Source organism: Crinia signifera, chromosome 8, assembly GCF_055691185.1.
Source record: "Crinia signifera chromosome 8, ASM5569118v1, whole genome shotgun sequence".
NCBI lineage: Eukaryota > Metazoa > Chordata > Amphibia > Anura > Myobatrachidae > Crinia > Crinia signifera.
In genome coordinates this window covers 7,868,197-7,888,715 of record NC_139224.1, presented here as the reverse complement: position 1 = coordinate 7,888,715, position 20,519 = coordinate 7,868,197, and the positions used below count along the sequence as shown (strand labels likewise).

General features: G+C 46.5%; 2 protein-coding genes across 2 annotated transcripts; both read left to right on the top strand.

Moving 5' to 3' along the window:
- Window positions 1–956: 956 nt before the first annotated feature.
- RHO (rhodopsin) lies at window positions 957–6,024 on the top strand. Its single transcript, XM_083157972.1, has 5 exons — window positions 957–1,392; window positions 2,031–2,199; window positions 3,189–3,354; window positions 4,171–4,410; window positions 5,850–6,024. The coding sequence occupies exons 1-5, from the start codon at window positions 1,032–1,034 to the stop codon at window positions 5,976–5,978; spliced, it is 1,065 nt and encodes a 354-aa protein (XP_083014098.1). The 5' UTR covers window positions 957–1,031; the 3' UTR covers window positions 5,979–6,024.
- Window positions 6,025–13,052: 7,028 nt separating this feature from the next.
- Window positions 13,053–18,720, top strand: H1-8 (H1.8 linker histone). The gene is made up of 5 exons (XM_083157971.1): window positions 13,053–13,193; window positions 14,599–14,873; window positions 15,233–15,371; window positions 17,207–17,256; window positions 18,447–18,720. Exons 1-5 carry the CDS (start codon window positions 13,106–13,108, stop codon window positions 18,666–18,668), a joined length of 774 nt encoding a protein of 257 aa, XP_083014097.1. The 5' UTR covers window positions 13,053–13,105; the 3' UTR covers window positions 18,669–18,720.
- Window positions 18,721–20,519: the final 1,799 nt, after the last annotated feature.

Genomic DNA, 20,519 nt, shown 5'->3' with positions numbered 1-20,519 from the left:
TCCCCGTCCCTACATGCTGCGACCCGGCTTGTCATAAGCCGGCACCGCAGGCTGTAATGTAACAATCGGGGGGTGGGGTGAGTCGGGGGCATGGCGGAGGGGAGGGAGCCGGGCAGCGCTGAAACTGCCTGAGTTCTCAGCAGCGCTGCCCGGCGCTAATCACTGGCAATCCCAAGAATTTTCCAGGCTTGCCAGCCTGGGCATTAAGGCATAGCCCGGAAAATTTTCGAGATTACCAGTGAAGGGGTTAAACATAATTAAAAACTTCAAAGTACCTAATTAGTCATTAAGGCGGTGTCACCAAGAGGTTCAGAACCAAGTCCCGACATTTTTGCTCAAAAATAGGGATTTTCCCCAACTTTTCACCTGCTCACCTGAAGAGGAATACATGATAACTATGGAGTAGTATTGCATGAGAGCAACTGGATAGCTGCAATCAGTAGGTGATCCTACCAATGGGAACAATTGCGCCAATCTACCCGCTAATTTATTACCATGCCTATAAGCAATCATTTCATTTTCACTTGGATTATTCCTAGGAATCACGTTAGCATGATCTCACACACATACACAGTGATACCAAATTAATATTAGGCCAATTTGCTCATGTCAATGCAGATATGTGATGTATGAGACCACCAACACAGGATCCAGTTGTGTAGAGGGCTCTAATATTCACCAATAAAGGGCCAGCTTAATTGTCTGACCTGGATTTTCCCCTATCACTTTTAAACACACTTTCCTCTGCCGTATTTAACAGTGAGACAGGTGTAACCTTAATACGTTTATGAGAAGCTAATTAACACTTTGCAACCTTAGCTTGGATTACAACGATTATTACAGGCCTAAACCCTCAGTTGCTGACACTAGGAAAGGCAGCTTATACCAGGTATCAGGTTATAAAGTCCAGGGCACCATTGCTTACTAGGTAGAGCGGCTCTAGCTGTTGATTTTTTTGGGTCCCTGGGAGAAAGGAGAAACACAAAGGGGTTTCTTTCTAGAAGGGGAAAGGACTTTATAGTGCTGCCACCATGAACGGAACAGAAGGTCCAAATTTTTATGTCCCCATGTCCAACAAGACTGGGATAGTACGAAGCCCATTTGAATATCCCCAATATTACCTGGCAGAGCCATGGAAATATTCAGCACTGTCTGCTTACATGTTCCTGCTCATCCTCCTCGGCCTCCCAATCAACTTTTTGACCTTGTATGTCACCGTCCAGCATAAGAAACTTAGAACACCCTTAAACTACATCCTGCTGAATTTGGCGTTTGCCAACCACTTCATGGTCCTGTGTGGGTTCACGGTGACCATGTACACCTCAATGCACGGATACTTCATCTTCGGCCCGACTGGTTGCTTTCTTGAAGGCTTCATGGCTACACTTGGTGGTAAGTAGACATTCTTCTTGATAGTAAAGATGATGTTGGTCCAGATGCCTACTAGACAATTGCCATTAAGGTATTTTGCCATTTATGAAGAATGGGACCACTTTAGTAGAGGGAGCCGATTTGGGGATGTTGGCAATCTTTGCTGGATAGGGGAAGACAAGAAAACGTTAATTGATTTGGCCAAACCATGTGTTCTGAATAATATATAGTCTGTTCCCTGTAATATTTGTGGATATGTTACTATAAAAGTTTGTAATATATATATATATATATATATATATATATATATATATATATGGGCAGATGGCGGGCAATATTCAGTGTTGAATCACAATATACATTATGGTCAATTGGGTGCATGATGGCCAACTAGTTACCAGTCCGTCAAAATGATGGAATATCATAACAGTAATGTCAATGCCGTAGGCTATGCGTGCCTGAATAGCTTTGTTGGGAGCGCCATCTAATGGCCTACAGCACGCACAACACTTGAATCCCCCCCATAGAGGTGAGGAGCAGTGTTAGGATGATACTGGGTTGGCAGATGAAAGGGATCTGTATAAGTTTCTGGCTGGTCTGTGGTGCACGTTACTGGATGGGTCTGGCGGATTCCTTATATCTGTGCTTCTATCTGACAGGTGAAATTGCCCTTTGGTCTCTGGTGGTGTTGGCCATTGAGCGATATATGGTGGTCTGCAAGCCTGTGAGCAACTTCCGATTTGGGGAGAATCATGCTTTCATGGGAGTGGCCTTTACCTGGATTATGGCCTTGGCATGTGCTGTTCCTCCACTCTTCGGATGGTCAAGGTATGTGTGGAGACACAAGGTCGGGGGACTTCTCCTGAATAGAGGCAAAAATGATTACGCTTGTGAGACACGTTTTATACTGTATTATTTAATGTAACTGGCATTATAACATAGGGGTAGATGTATGAAGCAGTGATAAGGGAGAAGTGATAACATGCCTGGTACTTTATCACCGGCCAATAAGCTCCTGACTGTCCCCTTTTCAAACCCAGCCTGTAACTTAACAGTCAGGAGCTGATTGGCCAGTGATAAAGTACCAGGCACTTTATCACTTCTCCTCCCTTATCATTGGTTCATGCATCTACTCCATAGTACGAGTTTGTATTTATAATGAGAATAATTGTATATAAGCATTTATTGTGTGTGGAAAATGTCATTTTTGCACAAACTCCAAAGCAAATGTTATCTGCCTGTCTAAATCAGAGTTTCCCAGGCACTGCCATTGCAGTCCAGGTTTTAAGGATTTGCATGCTGGAATCCTGATGGTTAAATCAAATTGACCGAGGTACTAATTAAATCATCTTAAATCCTGGACTGCAAAGGCCGGTCCACACATAACAGCCAAGCAGGTACCGTTCAGTGGGACCCACTTGGCCATAAGGAGGAAGGGGTCACACACAGTGGTGTGGCTGGATCCTGCGGAACATGAACCAGCCACTGCCGCACTGTATAAACACATTCATTGGAATGTATGTGTTCGCCTTGAAATCAGGCATCCCCCCCCCCCATCCGGCGGCCCCACCACTAATGAGTGGACGGCCACATAGGAGCCTGTGTGCAGGCTTCTTTTCGTCATAGGGGGTCCTGCTGAAAGGGTGCATTTACTGAAGCATCTAAAAATGAAAAATGGTGATGTTGCCAATATCTACCAATCAGAGTCTATCCAAAAAACTAAAGACAACATCTGATTGGTTGCTATGGGCTATGTACCCACTAGTAAGAGGGGGACGTTGGTGTCCATGATGCCTGACATTTGTGTCTTGTTACAGATACATCCCTGAGGGAATGCAATGCTCATGTGGAGTTGACTATTACACTCTGAAGCCCGAAGTGAACAATGAGTCTTTTGTCATCTACATGTTCGTCGTCCACTTCACCATCCCACTGATTATCATTTTCTTCTGCTACGGCCGGCTCATGTGCACTGTGAAAGAGGTGAGCACTCAGCTGTTTAGAAACTACAATGGTTCCCTCCTTTCCCATCATCCATCTCATCCCTGCCTGGTTCCATCTTTTCTAACATTTAGTCCTAGAAACTTTTGGACCCAAGTCTGCAGAATCTTTGCAATAGTCATGTAGGTGGAGTAGGTTGATCCAATGTGAGAAATGGGTGGCCAGAAGAGGACATTCTCAATGGCCACCCCAGTGAGAGAAATTGCATTCCGCCAAGCAGTGGTGGAACTTGGTGGTGGGCCCCGGTGCGTATAATTTGGGCCACCACCCCAACTTAAGTTCACATTATGCAACACGGCAGAGGGTGACAGGGAGAGGCAGGGCAAGGCAAAGTATGAAAGGGAAAACCAGTGGGTGACAGGGAGAGCAGTGGGCCCCTAAGCCCTCAGGGGCCCCGGTGCACTGCACTAATAGTAGTTCCACCTTTGTGTACAAGAATCCAGCAAATGACAGCAAAAATCATAGAAAAATTATTATTTACTGGTTAAATGGACCAATATTATTTAGGAAGCAGCCAATATACCTGAATATTTGTATGTTTTGAGGTAATTCTTTGCCAACAAGAGAGGCAGCCATTTTGTGAAATTAGCCATGAGGAGAAATCAGACTGCCCCATTTTGGGGCGCCTTTTCCCAGCAGAATGCTCGTTCTCATAAATAGTGTTTCAGGCCACAAAATGGCTGCCTCCACTGTGAGTAGATGAGGGGCGCACCTTTACATGTATTGCATGTCCCTGCTGCCATCTGACAGGATGTGAGGTATGAGGTAATCCATGTCTTATGCTTTCTCCTCTCATAGGCTGCAGCTCAGCAGCAGGAATCAGCCACCACCCAGAAGGCAGAGCGAGAGGTCACCCGAATGGTCATCATTATGGTCGTTTTCTTCCTGATTTGTTGGGTTCCCTATGCCACTGTTGCATTCTTCATCTTCATGAATCAAGGCTCTGAATTCGGCCCAGTCTTCATGACCATTCCAGCTTTCTTTGCCAAGAGCTCTGCCGTCTACAATCCTGTTATCTACATCATGCTGAACAAACAGGTAATAACATAACCTTCCCCACTAAATGTCCTTCAAGTGCATGCTCTTCCTGCCCCATAACCAGATTCACTTCCTACCCCACTTCCTGTTCCACATCTGCATTCCTTTCCTGCCCTCACACAACCACATGCACTTCCTGTTCGATATCCTGTGTCACACATCCTTTCTCACATTCACATGCACTTCCTGTCCCACATCCTGTCTCACATTCACATGCACTTCCTGTCCCACATCCTGTCTCACATTCACATGCACTTCCTGTCCCTTATTCGGTCTCACGTTCACATGCACTTCCTGTCCCACATCCTGTCTCACATTCACATGCACTTCCTGTCCCTTATTCTGTCTCACGTTCACATGCACTTCCTGTCCCACATCCTGTCTCACATTCACATGCACTTCCTATCCCTTATTCTGTCTCACATTCACATGCACTTCCTGTCCCTTATTCGGTCTCACGTTCACATGCACTTCCTGTCCCACATCCTGTCTCACATTCACATGCACTTCCTGTCCCTTATTCTGTCTCACGTTCACATGCACTTCCTGTCCCACATCCTGTCTCACATTCACATGCACTTCCTGTCCCTTATTCTGTCTCACATTCACATGCACTTCCTGTCCCACATCCTGTCTCACATTCACTTTCTGTCCCACATCCTGTCTCACATTCACATGCACTTCCTGTCCCACATCCTGTCTCACATTCACTTCCTGTCCCACATCCTGTCTCACATTCACATTCACTTCCTGTCCCACATCCTGTTTCACATTCATATTCACTTCCTGTCCCACATCCTGTCTCACATTCACATGCACTTCCTGCCCCTTATTCTGTCTCACGTTCACATGCACTTCCTGTCCTACATCCTGTCTCACATTCACATGCACTTCCTGTCCCTTATTCTGTCTCACATTCACTTCCTGTCCCACATCCTGTCTCACATTCACATGCACTTCCTGTCCCACATCCTGTCTCACATTCACTTCCTGTCCCACATCCTGTCTCACATTCACATGCACTTCCTGCCCCTTATTCTGTCTCACGTTCACTTGCACTTCCTGTCCCACATCCTGTCTCACATTCACATGCACTTCCTGCCCCTTATTCTGTCTCACGTTCACATGCACTTCCTGTCCTACATCCTGTCTCACATTCACATGCACTTCCTGTCCCTTATTCTGTCTCACATTCACTTCCTGTCCCACATTCACATGCACTTCCTGTCCCACATCCTGTCTCACATTCACTTCCTGTCCCACATCCTGTCTCACATTCACATGCACTTCCTGCCCCTTATTCTGTCTCACGTTCACTTGCACTTCCTGTCCCACATCCTGTCTCACTTTCACATGCACATCCGGTCCCACATCTTTTCCTCTCCCGTTTGCCATCCCACAAACTCCTTCCTATAATGGCTTCTTTCTTCCTCCCTTAGTTCCGTAACTGCATGATCACCACCATTTGCTGTGGCAAGAATCCCTTTGGAGATGAGGACGCTTCCTCTGCAGCTACCTCCAAAACAGAAGCGTCCTCGGTTTCTTCCAGCCAGGTTTCTCCTGCATAAGCTCTGTATCAAGGCCTGCCGCTGGGTCCGCTGCCTCGCACGGCTTCCATCACCCCAACCACGCCACCTTGTTGCTAAGGCAACAAAATTCTACAAAGTATAATACATACTATAAATATAAATGTAATAAATGATTGTAACCTTATCTACCCTGCGCGAGGTGAGAACCACTTATGACCCTTTCGCTGCTGACACCGGCTGCATTGCGTTGCTTTGCGATGCAATGGGGCCGCTGCAGCAGCGAAGGGGTTATATTCAGAATATGCTGAGAATTTGGTCAAGACTGTAACTATCTTAAGGCAAAGATCCCGCTTCAGAGGAAACGCTTCCCAGAAAGACTCAATGCAATGATTCTATAGGTCTCGGGGCTGACGTACTGACGCCGCAGTCTCTGGCCAGTCTGGAAGCCTCATTTTTGCAATGCAACAGAAGAGAAGAATATTTTTTTGTATCATAATATCATATTTCTAGTCCTCTTTCTGCTTTCTTTTTATGTATTTCTTTTTTCTGGTAAGGTCTGATAGTGAGGATAGGCAGACAGACCCTTTCCACCTGTAATAAAGAGCACTTTGCAAGTACAAAAAAACCAAAATAAAAATGTCTGCTTTTTTATTTATATCAAATATTATTTTCTATTTTTTCCCTATTTGGCCCCGCCCAAGCCTGGCAGATAGAACCATCCAGCCGCCCTGAGGTGTTTCCCGATTGCCTCTGATCATCTGTTAAAAAAAACTTTATTACTACTGCCAAGAGGACACGACCACCGGGGCACATGGGAAATAAAGTTCCCATATTCCGTTTATTCTTAAGAAAAATCCCTATTCCAACATCAAGAACCCCTTAACTCCAGGTAAATAAATTGCACTGGCATCCATAGTGCGCCATAGTTACTGGCCAAGTGAGACTGTGTGTATGCTGCCTGGCGTAACTTCACAGACCCTCCCATACAATGGGTGTCATCCCCAGGAGATGGGCTACATTCTGCATCCATAGATCTCTGGTGATACAATGCCATCCTCTGCCCACTGACCCATTCTGCAAGCCATAGGGCCACATAAATCTGGAGAAACATGTCTGCTCTTTTCCTCCTTCATCCACCTTTGCATTTTACTTCCTTAAGTCCATTTTTGCAGTATTTGCAGATAAATTCTCTAACTCCGCCCTGGAAAAAAGTCAAAAGTCAAATGTCTGCGTAAACACCCTTAGTTGCCAAGGAAACAATACGCGCAGCATCTCCCTGCCAGAAGGCATAATGGCTGCACCCAGAGGCGTTAACGTTCTCCCCGAGCAGCATCGCCTCCGATTCCTTGGCACCTTTAATTTCCCTCTGCCTGTTCTTTTAAGATGTTTTCAACGCCATCACTTCCATGATCTCACATCTCTGCTTGGGCGAAGCACCTACGCCAAGCGAGATTCATGTACATTGCGTTCTATTTCCCAGATCGACGCTGTGGGAATGGAAAGAGTAGCTAGGCTGAGGCAGGTACAGCATAGGTAACGCTGACAGAAGGGGAGTAGATTGCCCTGTTTCCCTGATTATCCCCATAAACCAAGCCAAGATGTGGAACTTGACTGTTACTGTAACGAATCTGAAATGTCTGTAAATAGAGGTAACCTTGCCAGACTTGTGCAGGTGTGTATGGATATATATTCGCCTGTATACATGTACACATAGACAGGTATACACGTGTGGACATGCCGGTGGGAATATGATTACTGTCATGCAATATTTCCTGAGTGTAGTGATTTATATTCTGTACAATGTCATATAGGATATTTCCACATAAAAACGTTCCTGCTTAAATTCCTGTCTCATATTATGTGTCTGTGCAATGGTCCTAACTGGCTGTGTTGACCACATGAGGGTATAAGGAGGATATGGAGAAATATTTTTTTGGAAGTCACCTACCTGTTGCCTACAGGTGGTAGAGCACCTACCACCAATTCATTGTCCTTGTTTAGTGGGTTCTGAACAAGAAAGGAATATGTCAGAAGTGGAGTGTGTGCTACTGCGAAGTCTCCAATAAGATGGCTCCTCCTAACAAGATGGCCACTCAGGGCCGGCCTTAGGCATAGGCAAACTAGGCAATTGCCTAGGGCATTTGGAATGCCTAGGGGCATCAGCAGCTTCTGCTGATTAAAATGATATGCAGCATGCCTATATTCTGTGTGTTAGTGAGGCTGTATCTGCATATGAAATAGTGTATTAATGGAAATCACCGTAACATAGCATTCCGTATGCAGGTACAGCCACAGTCGCACACAGAATATATTTATGCCGCATAGCATTTGAATCATCGGAAGCTCCTTGTGTGTGCTGTTCATAACAATGCAAATAAGATGAATTTTCAACAAAAAAGGCACCCAACGTTAGCGGAACTGGCTAGGAGCTGCATGGCCTATTGAGACAAGATGTATGAGGAAACATCTGTATCCAAGCAGAGGCAGAGGTCACAGTGCTAGCGGCTGTGCGAGTGCTGTCTGCGGGTGGGTTGGTTGTGCAATAGTATTTGGCATATGTGTAAGGGGCATTATGTGTGTCATGTATAAACACATTATTAATCTGCATCATATGTGTAAGGGGCATTATGTGTGTCATTATGTGTATGAAGGGCATTAATAAAGGTTGGCATAATGTGTAAGGGGCATTATGGTTATAAGGACATTAATAATGTGTGTCATGTGTAAGGGGCATTACTGTGTGGTATTATCAGGGGTGCCGAGAGAAAGGGGTAGGGGGTACAAATTACCCAGGCCAAAGTCTGATCGATGGGCCCAGTGGGGGCCCCGGGCCCCGTCCCCTTAAGTGACAGCAGCAGCTGCAGCTTTTCTCCTCTGCCCAACACACACTGCTTTGTGCTGGGTTGCAGTGTGGCCATGGAGGTGCTTAAAATACAATATTTTCTCAGGATTTTTTTCTAAGGGTATAATGTGAATAATGTGAGGAGTAATGTACATAAGGTAAAGTGGTACTACTGTGTGATGTAATGTGAATAAGGGACACCATCGCATGATATAATGTGAATAAAGTTGCACTACTGTGTGGCATAATTTGAATTGGGGGTACTATTGTGTGGCCATGCCCCTTTCCAGCAAGAACACACCCCTGTTTGGGCTGCGCACCAAATGTGTGCGCTGTTTCTATTTAAAATATTGCGGGTAGGGGAACCAAAATGATGACTGCTATGATGAGGGTTGGTGGTGCTGGGAAAGGGGAGCAGGGTCAGAGGCGGAACTAGTGGCGGTGCTAGGGGGCACCAGCCAAAATCTTGCCTAGGGCGTCATTTAGGATAGGGTCGGCTCTGAGGCCACTGATAACGTATCTGCACCATCTTGAAACTGTATAAGAGTGACATGATAGCGGACAGATGACATCCTTTAAGCTTCAGACTTTACCCCACAAATATGGCTGTTCTAGACTCCTACACCGCTGCCTTGATCTGAGAAGACAGTAGTTGGCTGGTGAGCTCCTTGCACCCCTGTTCTGCTGCAGCCTCTGCACCATTTGTCATCCAGGCGGTGTATCAGTGAGTACGGCTGTACAATCACTTGAGCCAATAAACCACAAAGCCTGGATAAGTACTTAATCTGGCCCTGAGTAGTACACATCCACCCACCCAGCTTCCGGGAGCTCCTCCATCATGCACAATTCTTTCACTCCCTCCATCTTTTCCCTGACACCTCCCTCTCTCTCTCTCCATCTCTCTCCATCTCTCCCTGACACCTCCCTTCTCTCCATCTCTCCCTGACACCCCCTTCTCTTTCTCTCTCTCTTTCTAAATCTCTCCCTGAACTTTCCCTTCTCTCCAACTCTCCCGAATACCTCTCCTCTCTCTCTATCCATCCATCATTCCCTGACACCTCCTCTCTCTCTCTCTCTCTCCCTGACTCATCTCTTCTCTCTCAAACTCTCCCTGACGCCTCCCTTATCTCTCTCTCCCTGAAACCCCCCTTCTCTCTCTCTCCGTCTCTCCCTGACAACCCCCTTTCTCTCTCTCTACAGCTCTCCCTGCACCCTCTCACTCCTTGTCTCTCCCTGACACCCTCTCTCTCCCTCTTTCTTTTCCTGACATCCTCTCTATCTCTCTCTTTCTCCCTATGTCTTTCCCTTTCTTTCCCTGACACCCTCTTTCTCCGTCTCTCCCTGAAACCCTCTCACTCTGTCTCCCCCCCTGACACCCTCTTTCACTGCCCGTATCTCCCCCTTTCTTTCCTTGACACTTGCATTCTCTCTGTTTATCTCTTTCTTTGCCTGACACCCTCTCTCTATCCATTTATCTCCCTGACACCAGCTCTCACTTTGTTTCTCTCCCTGACATCCTTTCCCGCTACTTGTCTCTCCCTGATACCCTCTATCACTCCCTCTCTCCCCCTTTCTCCATGACACCATTTCTCACTTTGTCTCTCCCTCTATCTCATTCTATCTCTCTCTCTCTCTCCCCCTTTCTCTCCCTGACACCCTCTCCCTCTATCTCATTCTCTCTCTCTCCCCCTTTCTCTCCCTGACACCCCCTCTCACTCTGTCTCTCCCTGATACCTTCTCTTCCTTCCTGACTCTCCCCCTTTTTACCTGACACACTCTCTCTCTCCCTGACTCAGTGACTCTCCCTTTTCTATCCCTGACACCCACTTTCACTCAATGGGCAGTATTCAATGAGCTTATTCACGGCGTGCAGCGAATCCTGTTTAGGATTCGCTGCACTGTCGCCGTGTTCCGGAGCCTCGCTGTCCCCCTGCTATCCCCCTATTCAATGTTGCAGGGGCTCGCTTCCCCCTGACGGCGAATGTAAACCCCTGTGGCGGACCCCTATGTGGAGGGGAGGTGGGCTCCCCGGGAGCCAGGCAGCACAGGCTGCCCCCCCCGGGTGAGCCAGCAGGGACCGGGTATTCACTGCACCCGATCGTGCATATGTAATGATCGGGTGAAGTGAATATATGAATATCTAATGAGCGGCTCTCGGCTCCCGGCCCGCTGCTGGCTGCTATGTGTAAAAAAAATATATATATATTTTTTTTTAAATTAAATATATATTCACGTGCTATAAGCACATGAATAAAAATAGCATGCCCCTTCTCAGAATAAAATTCCTGATTTTTTTGACACCAAATGTAAAACAACTTTATTTTAAAAGTTCACTTTCCACTTCACCATGAAAAGATGGCGATTTGCTACATGGCGAAAATCACTTAGAAAGACAGCGAAAAGTGCACGTTGAATAGGGTGATTCACTTTCTGACTCAAAAAATCACCTTCCAATGCGAAAATAGCACAAATTTGCCGTGAAACAGGGCAAATTATCCTCATTGAATACTGCCCCCTGTCTCTACTTGACACCGTCTTACTCCATCTCTCCCTCTTTTTCCCCATGACACCCTCTACCACTCCCTGCGTCTCCCCTTTTCTCTTTCCCTAACACCCTTTTTGTACAGTATCTCACTAGCTTCACTCTTTCTTCTGCCCCACTAAGGAGCCCACAAAGTACTAGTTATGCCCCTGTATCGAGGTATCTCACGTTGGAACAATACACATATTATATGTGGTCTCAAATTCTTGTATATAAACAATACAGATACGTGTGTGAGTTACAGGCAATCTTCAATTCTTGTGCATATAATTATGACACATAATAGTGTATAACAATTATACAGAGCTTAGTATAACCAATAGGCGTAATCCACAAGGTAGGACATAAATATGTAACCGCTCCTGTACACTAATGGTAAAATGGGGGCACAGTCAGGTGCCTCGTGCCTCAAAGCTACCAAAAAAGTCTCAATCCTAAGGGCAGGCTAATACGGTGTTTTGCAGTATTTGCAGATAATTCTGTTCTAGTTCACTCACAGAGGCAAATTCCTTCTCAAATGGACAAAACCATGTGCACTGCAGGTGGGGCAGATGTAACATGTGCAGAGAGAGTTAGATTTGGTGAGTTATTTTGTTTCTGTGCAGGGTAAATACTGGCTGCTTTATTTTTACTCTGCAATATAGATAACAGTTTGAAGGAAAACCCCCACCAAAACCTAACTCTCTCTGCACATGTTACATCTGCCCCACCTGCAGTGCACATGGTTTTGTCCATTTGAAAAGGAATTTGCCTCTGAGAGTGAACCAGAATAAGGCCCCATTAGAGGTGGTGGAACTCAGTTCCACCCTGTTCCCCCTCACTTTAACCCCTGGGTGCATGTGTACAGTTATTTACACTGAGAACATATATAAATAAATGGTATTGTGAGATAATGCAGAGCCAGGTGCCTCGTGCCTCAATACTACCGAAACGTATGACTCCATAGGGCAGGAGGTTTGCCCCATTTTACTATACCATTAGAATCTGTAACATATTTTATATCCTACCTTGTGGATTACGCCTATTGGGCCTGATTCTAGTTCACTCGCAAAAAAAAGCAAATTCTCTCTCTGGACAAAACCACATGCATTGCGGGGGGTGGGGGAGATGTAAAATGTGCAGAGAGAGTTCGGTTTTGGTTGGGTTTTTCCTGCAAACTGTTATCTATATTGCAGTGTAAAAATAAAGCATCCAGTATTTACCCTGCACAGAAACAAAATAACACTCCTTGCATACACTCCTCACAGAATCGCTAGTGGAATAAATATCCCCACCTGTGCACCTTTTAGATGGTGTCAGTGAGTAATGATTGCACCTGTGCACCTGCTGGGTAACCTGGAAAACATTACCCTCTGCAATAAACCATACCTCCCAACATAACCCTCTCAAGGAGGGACACAAATACACAATGCTCTATTCCTGGACTTCCCTCTTAATTTATGATTGTCATCACCTGTTTTGAACAAGCAAGAAGAAAGGTTTTTCAACTTTCAACACAGGTGATGGCAATCATACATTAATAGGGTAGTCAGGAACAGACCATTGTGTCCCTCCTGGAGAGGGTCATGTTGGGAGGTATGAATAAACAAACCTGTTAAATGTAATGTAGTATAATCCTAATTCCCCAATGGCCCAAACTCCAGGCAGCAGATGAGGTGCTGAGATGCCTATCAGGATTTACAATGAGGGCGGGCTTGATTGGGAGTGAATGACAGGCAGGTAGGTATAAAGGGCTGCACACAGGGCAGGGGTGAGGCAACTGATTTCCAGTGATTTGCAGCAATGGCCCCCAAGAAAGCCGCTCCTGTTACTGCTGCACTTGAGGTTGTGGCTGAGAAGGCAGAGGAGGCAGAGGTGATGCCTGCTTCAGGTAAGTGAGTCTGTATGAGAAGTCTGTATGAGGTGTATGGGATTGGTTACTGTGTAGTATGTACCTGAAACCGGTTGGAATATTGGGGTATTAACCCTAGAGGGTGTCAAGCAGAAGATGGTGGACTGTTCCCATTATAATGGGAACAGGGCCCCATTATAATTGGGGCAGTACGGACGGCGTAATGGTTAGCATTACTGCCTCACAGCACTGAGGTCATGGGTTCTTTCCCCACCATGTGTCATACAGGGCAGTACGGACGGTGTAATGGTTAGCATTACTGCCTCACAGCACTGAGGTCACGGGTTCTATCCCCACCATGTGTTATATATACGGGGCAGTACGGATGGTGTAATGGTTATAGCATTACTGCCTCGCAGTGCTGAGGTCATGGTCCTATCCCTACCATGTGTCATGGATTCCCACCATGTGTTATATATACGGGGCAGTGCGGACGGTGTAATGGTTACATTACTGCTCCACAGCACTGAGGTCATGGGTTCTATCCCCACCATGTGTTATATATACGGGGCAGTACGGACGATGTAATGGTTAGCATTACTGCCTCACAGCGCTGAGGTCATGGGTTCTATCCCCACCATGTGTTATATATACGGGGCAGTACGGACGGTGTAATGGTTACATTACTGCTCCACAGCACTGAGGTCATGGGTTCTATCCCCACCATGTGTTATATATACGGGGCAGTACGGACGATGTAATGGTTAGCATTACTGCCTCACAGCACTGAGGTCATGGGTTCTATCCCCACCATGTGTTATATATACGGGGCAGTACGGACGGTGTTATGGTTAGCATTACTGCCTCACAGCACTGAGGTCATGGGTTCTATCCCCACCATGTGTTATATATATGGGGCAGTACGGATGGTGTAATGGTTACATTACTGCCTCACAGTGCTGAGGTCATGTGTCCTATCCCTACCATGTGTTATATATACGGGGCAGTACGGACGGTGTAATGGTTAGCATTACTGCCTCACAGCGCTGAGGTCATGGGTTCTATCCCCACCATGTGTTATATATACGGGGCAGTACGGACGGTGTAATGGTTAGCATTACTGCCTCAGTGCTGAGGTCATGGGCTCGATTCCCACCATGGCTCTAACTGTGCAGAGTTTGTATATTCTCCCTGTGCTTGTGTGGGTTTCCTCCGGGTACTCCGGTTTCCTCCCACAATCCAAAAATATACTGGTAGGTTAATTGACTCCCAACAAAAATAACCCTAGAATGTCTGTGTGCTCCTCCACAGCAAGCTCTGTGTAGGAATGACCATTGATCTTTATAATTATCTATGGATTCTGGCCGATGTAGATTACTTCAGCAATCAATGGGGGAGAGGCAAGTTTCATGGTGCAATATAACTGAATAATCTCTATCTGTAGAGGAGAGTCCAGAAGTGCTTGTACCAAAGAAGCTGGTGAAGACATTGATGCATCCACCTACACTGACCATGGTGATTGAGGTGCTGAAGAAGAACCCGGAGAGGAAAGGGACATCGGCGCAGGCTATACGTGCCCATATCCTGACTGCCTATCCCACAGTGGATGCTCTAAGGCTGAAGACCCTGCTGAAATCTGCTTTGAAGAAGGGACTCGATAAAGGAGTTATTGTTCGGCCAGCCAAGTCCACAGCCACCGGAGCCACGGGTCGCTTCCTAGTAAGTCCTGTAATGTTTCTATGGAATAATGTGTGAACTTGGGTCTCTGTATATAGCAAGTAATTGGCAATGGATCCCAGCAAGTGGCTTAAGGTCTTGCCCACTGCATTGGGTACGTGGTCCCTGGTTGACAATGTCTAGGTCAAAGCCTGGATATGCTCAACAAACCATAGGTGGCCATGGTCAACACTCACAATTTGACATGAGTTTCTTGTATTTTTTTTTGTTCCCCCTAATCAGCTGCTTTTGTCTAATTTTCTAGAACGCACTTGATCGCTATTGCCATAGATAACTTTTCCACTAGTTATGTCTTGGACATTGTATTCTGACAGACTAAGAGTTAAATGTATTTTCCACAGCTGGCGAAACCAGGATCCAAACCCAAGCCTCAGCATAATGGTGAAATGCCAGAGAACATGGACCCGAATGCAGAGCCCAAGCCAAAATCCAAGAAGTTGCCAACGAAGGAAAAGGTGGCAAAACCGGAGGCACCCACAGGTAAAGCAGATACATGTCTGTCAGTGGTCGTGGTTGTACTGTGACCTGCATTACTGGTTCCGGTACACTCCATTATAGGACAGTTGCTCTTTCACATGTCCACCATTTTGTGCCACATCTATGGAAATATAGTCAATATATCTGGCAGGAACTGTTGCTTGGTCAGTAACTATTCAACCTGATTCCACAGACTCGAATCTTCCAACCATGACCTGTTTTAAGGTGCCCACACACTAGATTTTTTTTTTTTTTTTTTTTGCAAATTGGCCAATTTCCGATAAATTGTCTGCATGCTCCCGTGGGTCTTTTGCTAAATCTTCAGATCTTACATGAAAGATCAGAAGATTTAACAAAAGATCCGTAGGAACGCACATGGGATCTTAAGAAAAATCTTTGGTAAAGATGTGCGCTTGCTTGAAATCTTTTGTCCAGGACGGATAAAAGATTTCAAGGCTAATTTGCACATCTAAAGGCCCCTTACATTAGAACGATATATCTGATGCTGAAATTGGATGACCTTTCCCTTGAACCCGCCCCCCCCCCTCCTGGACCTTCCTGGGAGTGATTGCATCCAATTTGGTACTCTGGTGTCATTTTGTGCATGCAGTTTGGTCCAATAAATTGTATGAGATTTATCTGGCCAAATTGCTTGTGTACTAATATCGCATGCGCCAAAAGCACTCAATTTTTCATCTGATTCCAACCAAACCTAGAGGCTCTGTTTTGCCACAAACGATGTGGCACTCTACAGACTATATCGGCCCGAAATTGGGCAAAATCATTCTATTGTTAGGGGGCCTTAAAGATCAAGGGACTTTCTAGTGTGTGGGCACCTTAAGCCTGCAGTTCAACATTCAGATATGGGAGCCACGCCAACTGCCAAGGAGACCTGGATGCAAGCTTGGGATTGCGGTGCGTTCCCACCACTGGTCCTGGGGGGGGGTGATCTTTCTGACACCATTCCAGCCAGTAGCGCACGCAGGGGGGGGGTTCTGAAAATCTGCCCTTGGGAACCTGAGATATCTGACTTCAAAGCAGTGGTCCCCATCCAATCCTGTTAATTACTCTTCCCAGTCAGATATTTCAGGTTCTGTCTGACTTACCCTTTTCTGAGGGTATATGATGGACACTAGTAGCTTGTCTCTACTGTTCCCAGAACCAGAGATATCAGCCTTCCAGCAGCTGGTTACAGCTCCAGCTCCACACACCTGGTATGTAGTTTTATATCCTCGTTGGCAGATTGCTCTGCCTCCTGAACTCTGATCCCATAGTCCCCAATACCATTTGGTAGGTGGGATTCTCTAGTTTTTAATTCCATTAAAATCTATTTCTGGGAACTGGAGATATCTGCAGTCAAGCAAGCTGTCCTCCCACCAGAAAATTATGAATAATAAGCCCACTCCACTATACACCCCTCCTCTGCATATTAAACATACTCTACCACCCTGGAAGTTATGTATCCGGACCCCTTCATTCAGCCCAATGCCCCCTTCTCCCACCATCTGTGCAGTATAGTGGAAATTACTGATCCAGGCCCTACATGCTGAGCAGTTGATATAATACCCCCTACCACCCGCAGGACATCAAATCTTCCCCCACCCCTACCGCTGGAGGATCAATAGGTGCCCCAATACATTGCTATACCCAAGGGTCTACAATGGTGTGTGTGCCATTTGGTCTATCTATAATACTTTAACTGACTCTGCATATACTGGGTCACCTAAGTGTCCATCTCCGTGCTTTGCTCCGCCCCTCTGGAAACCCCCTTCTGAAAATCCTGCGTTTGCCCCTGATTCCAGCTGCTGCATAAACCTTCATGTCCTTCCTCTCTACAGTAGAGAAATCCAAGAAGAAAGTCAACGCTGAGGAGGCTGAAAAGCCCGAGGTGAGTAGATCTGCAGCTCCTTTTCTTTCTGACCGGTGAGTCTTCTGTCAACTGAATTTGGTTTGCTTCTGGCCTTTAATGCAACACAAGCTGCTGTTCCCGGTGGGCCCTCCATTTTGTACTATTATGGCTTAGTCACATGTGACCTATACACTAACAGTTATGTAAAGATCACATATTTGGAGGTGGGGTTTGACCATGTGACCATTTCCAGTCAGTCCATGTGGATAGTAAAGACTTCACACTTGTGCAACTTATTTATTGACCAAGTCCGGATCCTCCGTTGCCCAAGGCAGCCTGCATTTCTCGGGCCCATTGGAGTGATTGAAAAAAGCCGTTCAGGAAAAAAAGTTGCAAGGCCGTGCCCTCTTTACAGGCATGTGGACCGTATCTTCTCTCACCAGGTGTCAAATGATGTAGGGACACTGCTGCAGTAATGGAACTGAATGCAGTGGGAGGGGTGTCTGCCAGTATGGTCATTCAACACTCCATATCATCACCTGAGGGCCACCAACATCTCTCGCCACCCCGGCTAATTGAATGAACTTATGGCCGTTGAGCTTGGTTCTTGTACTGCTCTTGTCATCTGTGTGCAGTATGTGGTCGGATGCTGGAGTTCAATAAATTGAATCTGCCATCGGAAGACCTCAAGGATCAGGATGTTGATGCTGCAATAGGGATGGCCATCATTGCCATCGATGGCTATTCTGCAACTGGCCATCGATAGTGCTTAACTATGCAATGGATGACCATCAATATTTTTACATATCGATGGTCATCCATTGTGTTTGATTGGCCTGTGGACCAATCAAAACACGGCGCTGGGCTTCGCAGGTGTCGGTGGGTGGGGCTATGCTCCGTGTCCCGGCACTTTGGGGGAAAAAAAAAAAAGCAAAACATTGTTTTGCTATTCCATGGATGGAGGGAAACCATCTGGTTCTCTCCCATCGATGGCAAAAGTATTCAACATCGGCCATGAATTATCGATGGCCATCTCTATGCTGCAATGGCATGAGTGAGAGTTGGGTTTAGCCACTAGTTGGGACTTGGGGTTAGGTAAAGGCAAGTCGAAGAAGGTGGGAGGGGGTTAAGTTTAGGCAGCAGTTTATTCTCTGTATTGAGATGCTGGAGGCCAATCCTGTCTAGTGGGAGCAAAAATCTGGTCATTTATCTGCGTCTTCATCTTCTAGGAAAAGCCGAAGGCTGCTAAAAAAACAAAGAAAGATCCTGAGGTGAAAGCGGAGACTGTTCCGGCAGCAGCCAAGAAACCAAAGGCCAAAGCTGCTGCGGCTGAGGGGGTTAAGAAGGCCAAAAAGGAACCAGCAGCCAAAGAAAAAGCCAAACCTGGAAAAGTAACTAAGGACCCTGAGGAGGCGTCTGCAGCTAAAAGTAACAAGAAGGGGAAGAAGTGATTTGTGTTTTGGGTTTTAACTTTTGTAAATGTGAATAATTTATGTCTCGCAATAAAGTCTCGCAATAAAGTATTACATAGATACCTTGTCCTGTTATCTGTAGGGTATACTTCCCTAGGGAAATGCCTGGCTCTCACCCCACCATATCGGCAACACGTTGGACGCTGAGCCAGTGGCAGAATTACTTTTGAGGACTAAGGGGCCACTGCTGCCCCTGTCGTCCTCTGCTTCTCCCGGTCACCCACTGTAATGTTGTATATTGTGAACTTTTGGTTGGGGTGGTGGAAGGGGCTCAAATTGTGCACCTAAGTTCATCACCCACAAGTTCTGCCACTGGCTCCACCCCCAACACCTGCAAAGCTCTGCTGCAGGCTCTCATTGGCTCACAGCCAACTGTGGGCTGGTGAGAGCGCCAATAAGGAGAGCTGTAGACACAGGATGTAAGGGCTCGCTGCAGGGCTCATTGTACATCACTGTTATATAGTTGCCCGCTTCTCATCCCTATGCAGGAGAAAGGGACCCATTAATTACAAAAGTCAAACTTATCTTAATACATCTGCCCGAATGATTGGTTCCTCCTTTGGAGTTGGCTGATAACCCTCAAGGTTATCAATGGTACCCCCAAATCAATGGTACCCCCAATGCCCATCTCAAACGGAGATAAAACTTGCGCTTAATTCTACAAACCCTGCTAACAGCACAACTGTATTCATGGGTCAGTAGCTCCGTCTGGTTGTCAGGTATCTACAGATGAATGAAGAAAAAACTATTAAATAACAATGCAATTTGAAGAAACGACACAATTTTTTTTTTTTTTTTTTATAAGAAGTCATTCGTCCGAAACTGCAGCGCCATAATCAACAGTTGACGACGCAGCAGCTAAAGTCGCCACTTCTGGCCCTGCGGCGTCAACTTGTCTGTCTGGGGGAGCAGGGTCAGTGTGTGCAGGAAGGGGTCTTCTGCACAAAGTGTCTTTCTACAAATAAACTCCTGCAGGTATGAGTTCAATTGACACGCAGTGCCCGCTTATTGCGCTACTTACAGGATCCCCACAGCCTTTCTTTTGAGTGTGAACCCCGCTGTCCGGATCCACAAAGTGGTAGCGATGGTTCACGTCTGTGTCTGGTATGCCATCCAGCAATCGGAATATATGGTGGTCCCAGGCTTCACGTGCTTCTCAATCGCAGCTATGAGGGTGCTGGCATCACGCCTCAACAGCCGTCAGAAAACAGTCTCTCTGGAGATGCCCCTGAGAACTCACTGCTGGGGGAGCATGCGGCCAATGTTGCTCTCGACGAAGAGGCTTTCATCAACCTCCACTATGGTGCCAGGCCCGCCAATTTGCTGGTGAGGCTGACAGGAGGTCGATGGTGCAGGCCTCCCGCATTAAGTTACTGTACTGGACAGTGGTTGCCTGGGATATGGAGAGATGGCGCTGGCAATCTCCTCTGCCCAGCATAATACAAATCGTATGAGGGTGACAAAGGTCAGGTGGCACCCTCTGAACCACTGTGCTGCCCTCAGACTGACCTTTTTGGCACAGCTGCGTATATGGCAGCGCCACATCTGCTCCCTCACACTGAGCCTCATTGGGTGTCCATTGGGGCAGGTCTGGGTCTCGGGTAGGACATTGTGGCCCTGCAAAAAAAAAGCCGCCTCCTCCTGTCTGAGGCAGATTGACGATGATCAGCTTCTCCATGACTGCAATATAAGTGTCTCTCACGGAAGCAAACAGCTGACTGACTACGCTACCTGCGTACCGCTCAATCTACCAGCTGACCGAGTACGCTACCTGCGTACTGCTCAATCTACCAGCTGACTGACTAAGCTACCTGCGTACCGCTCAATCTA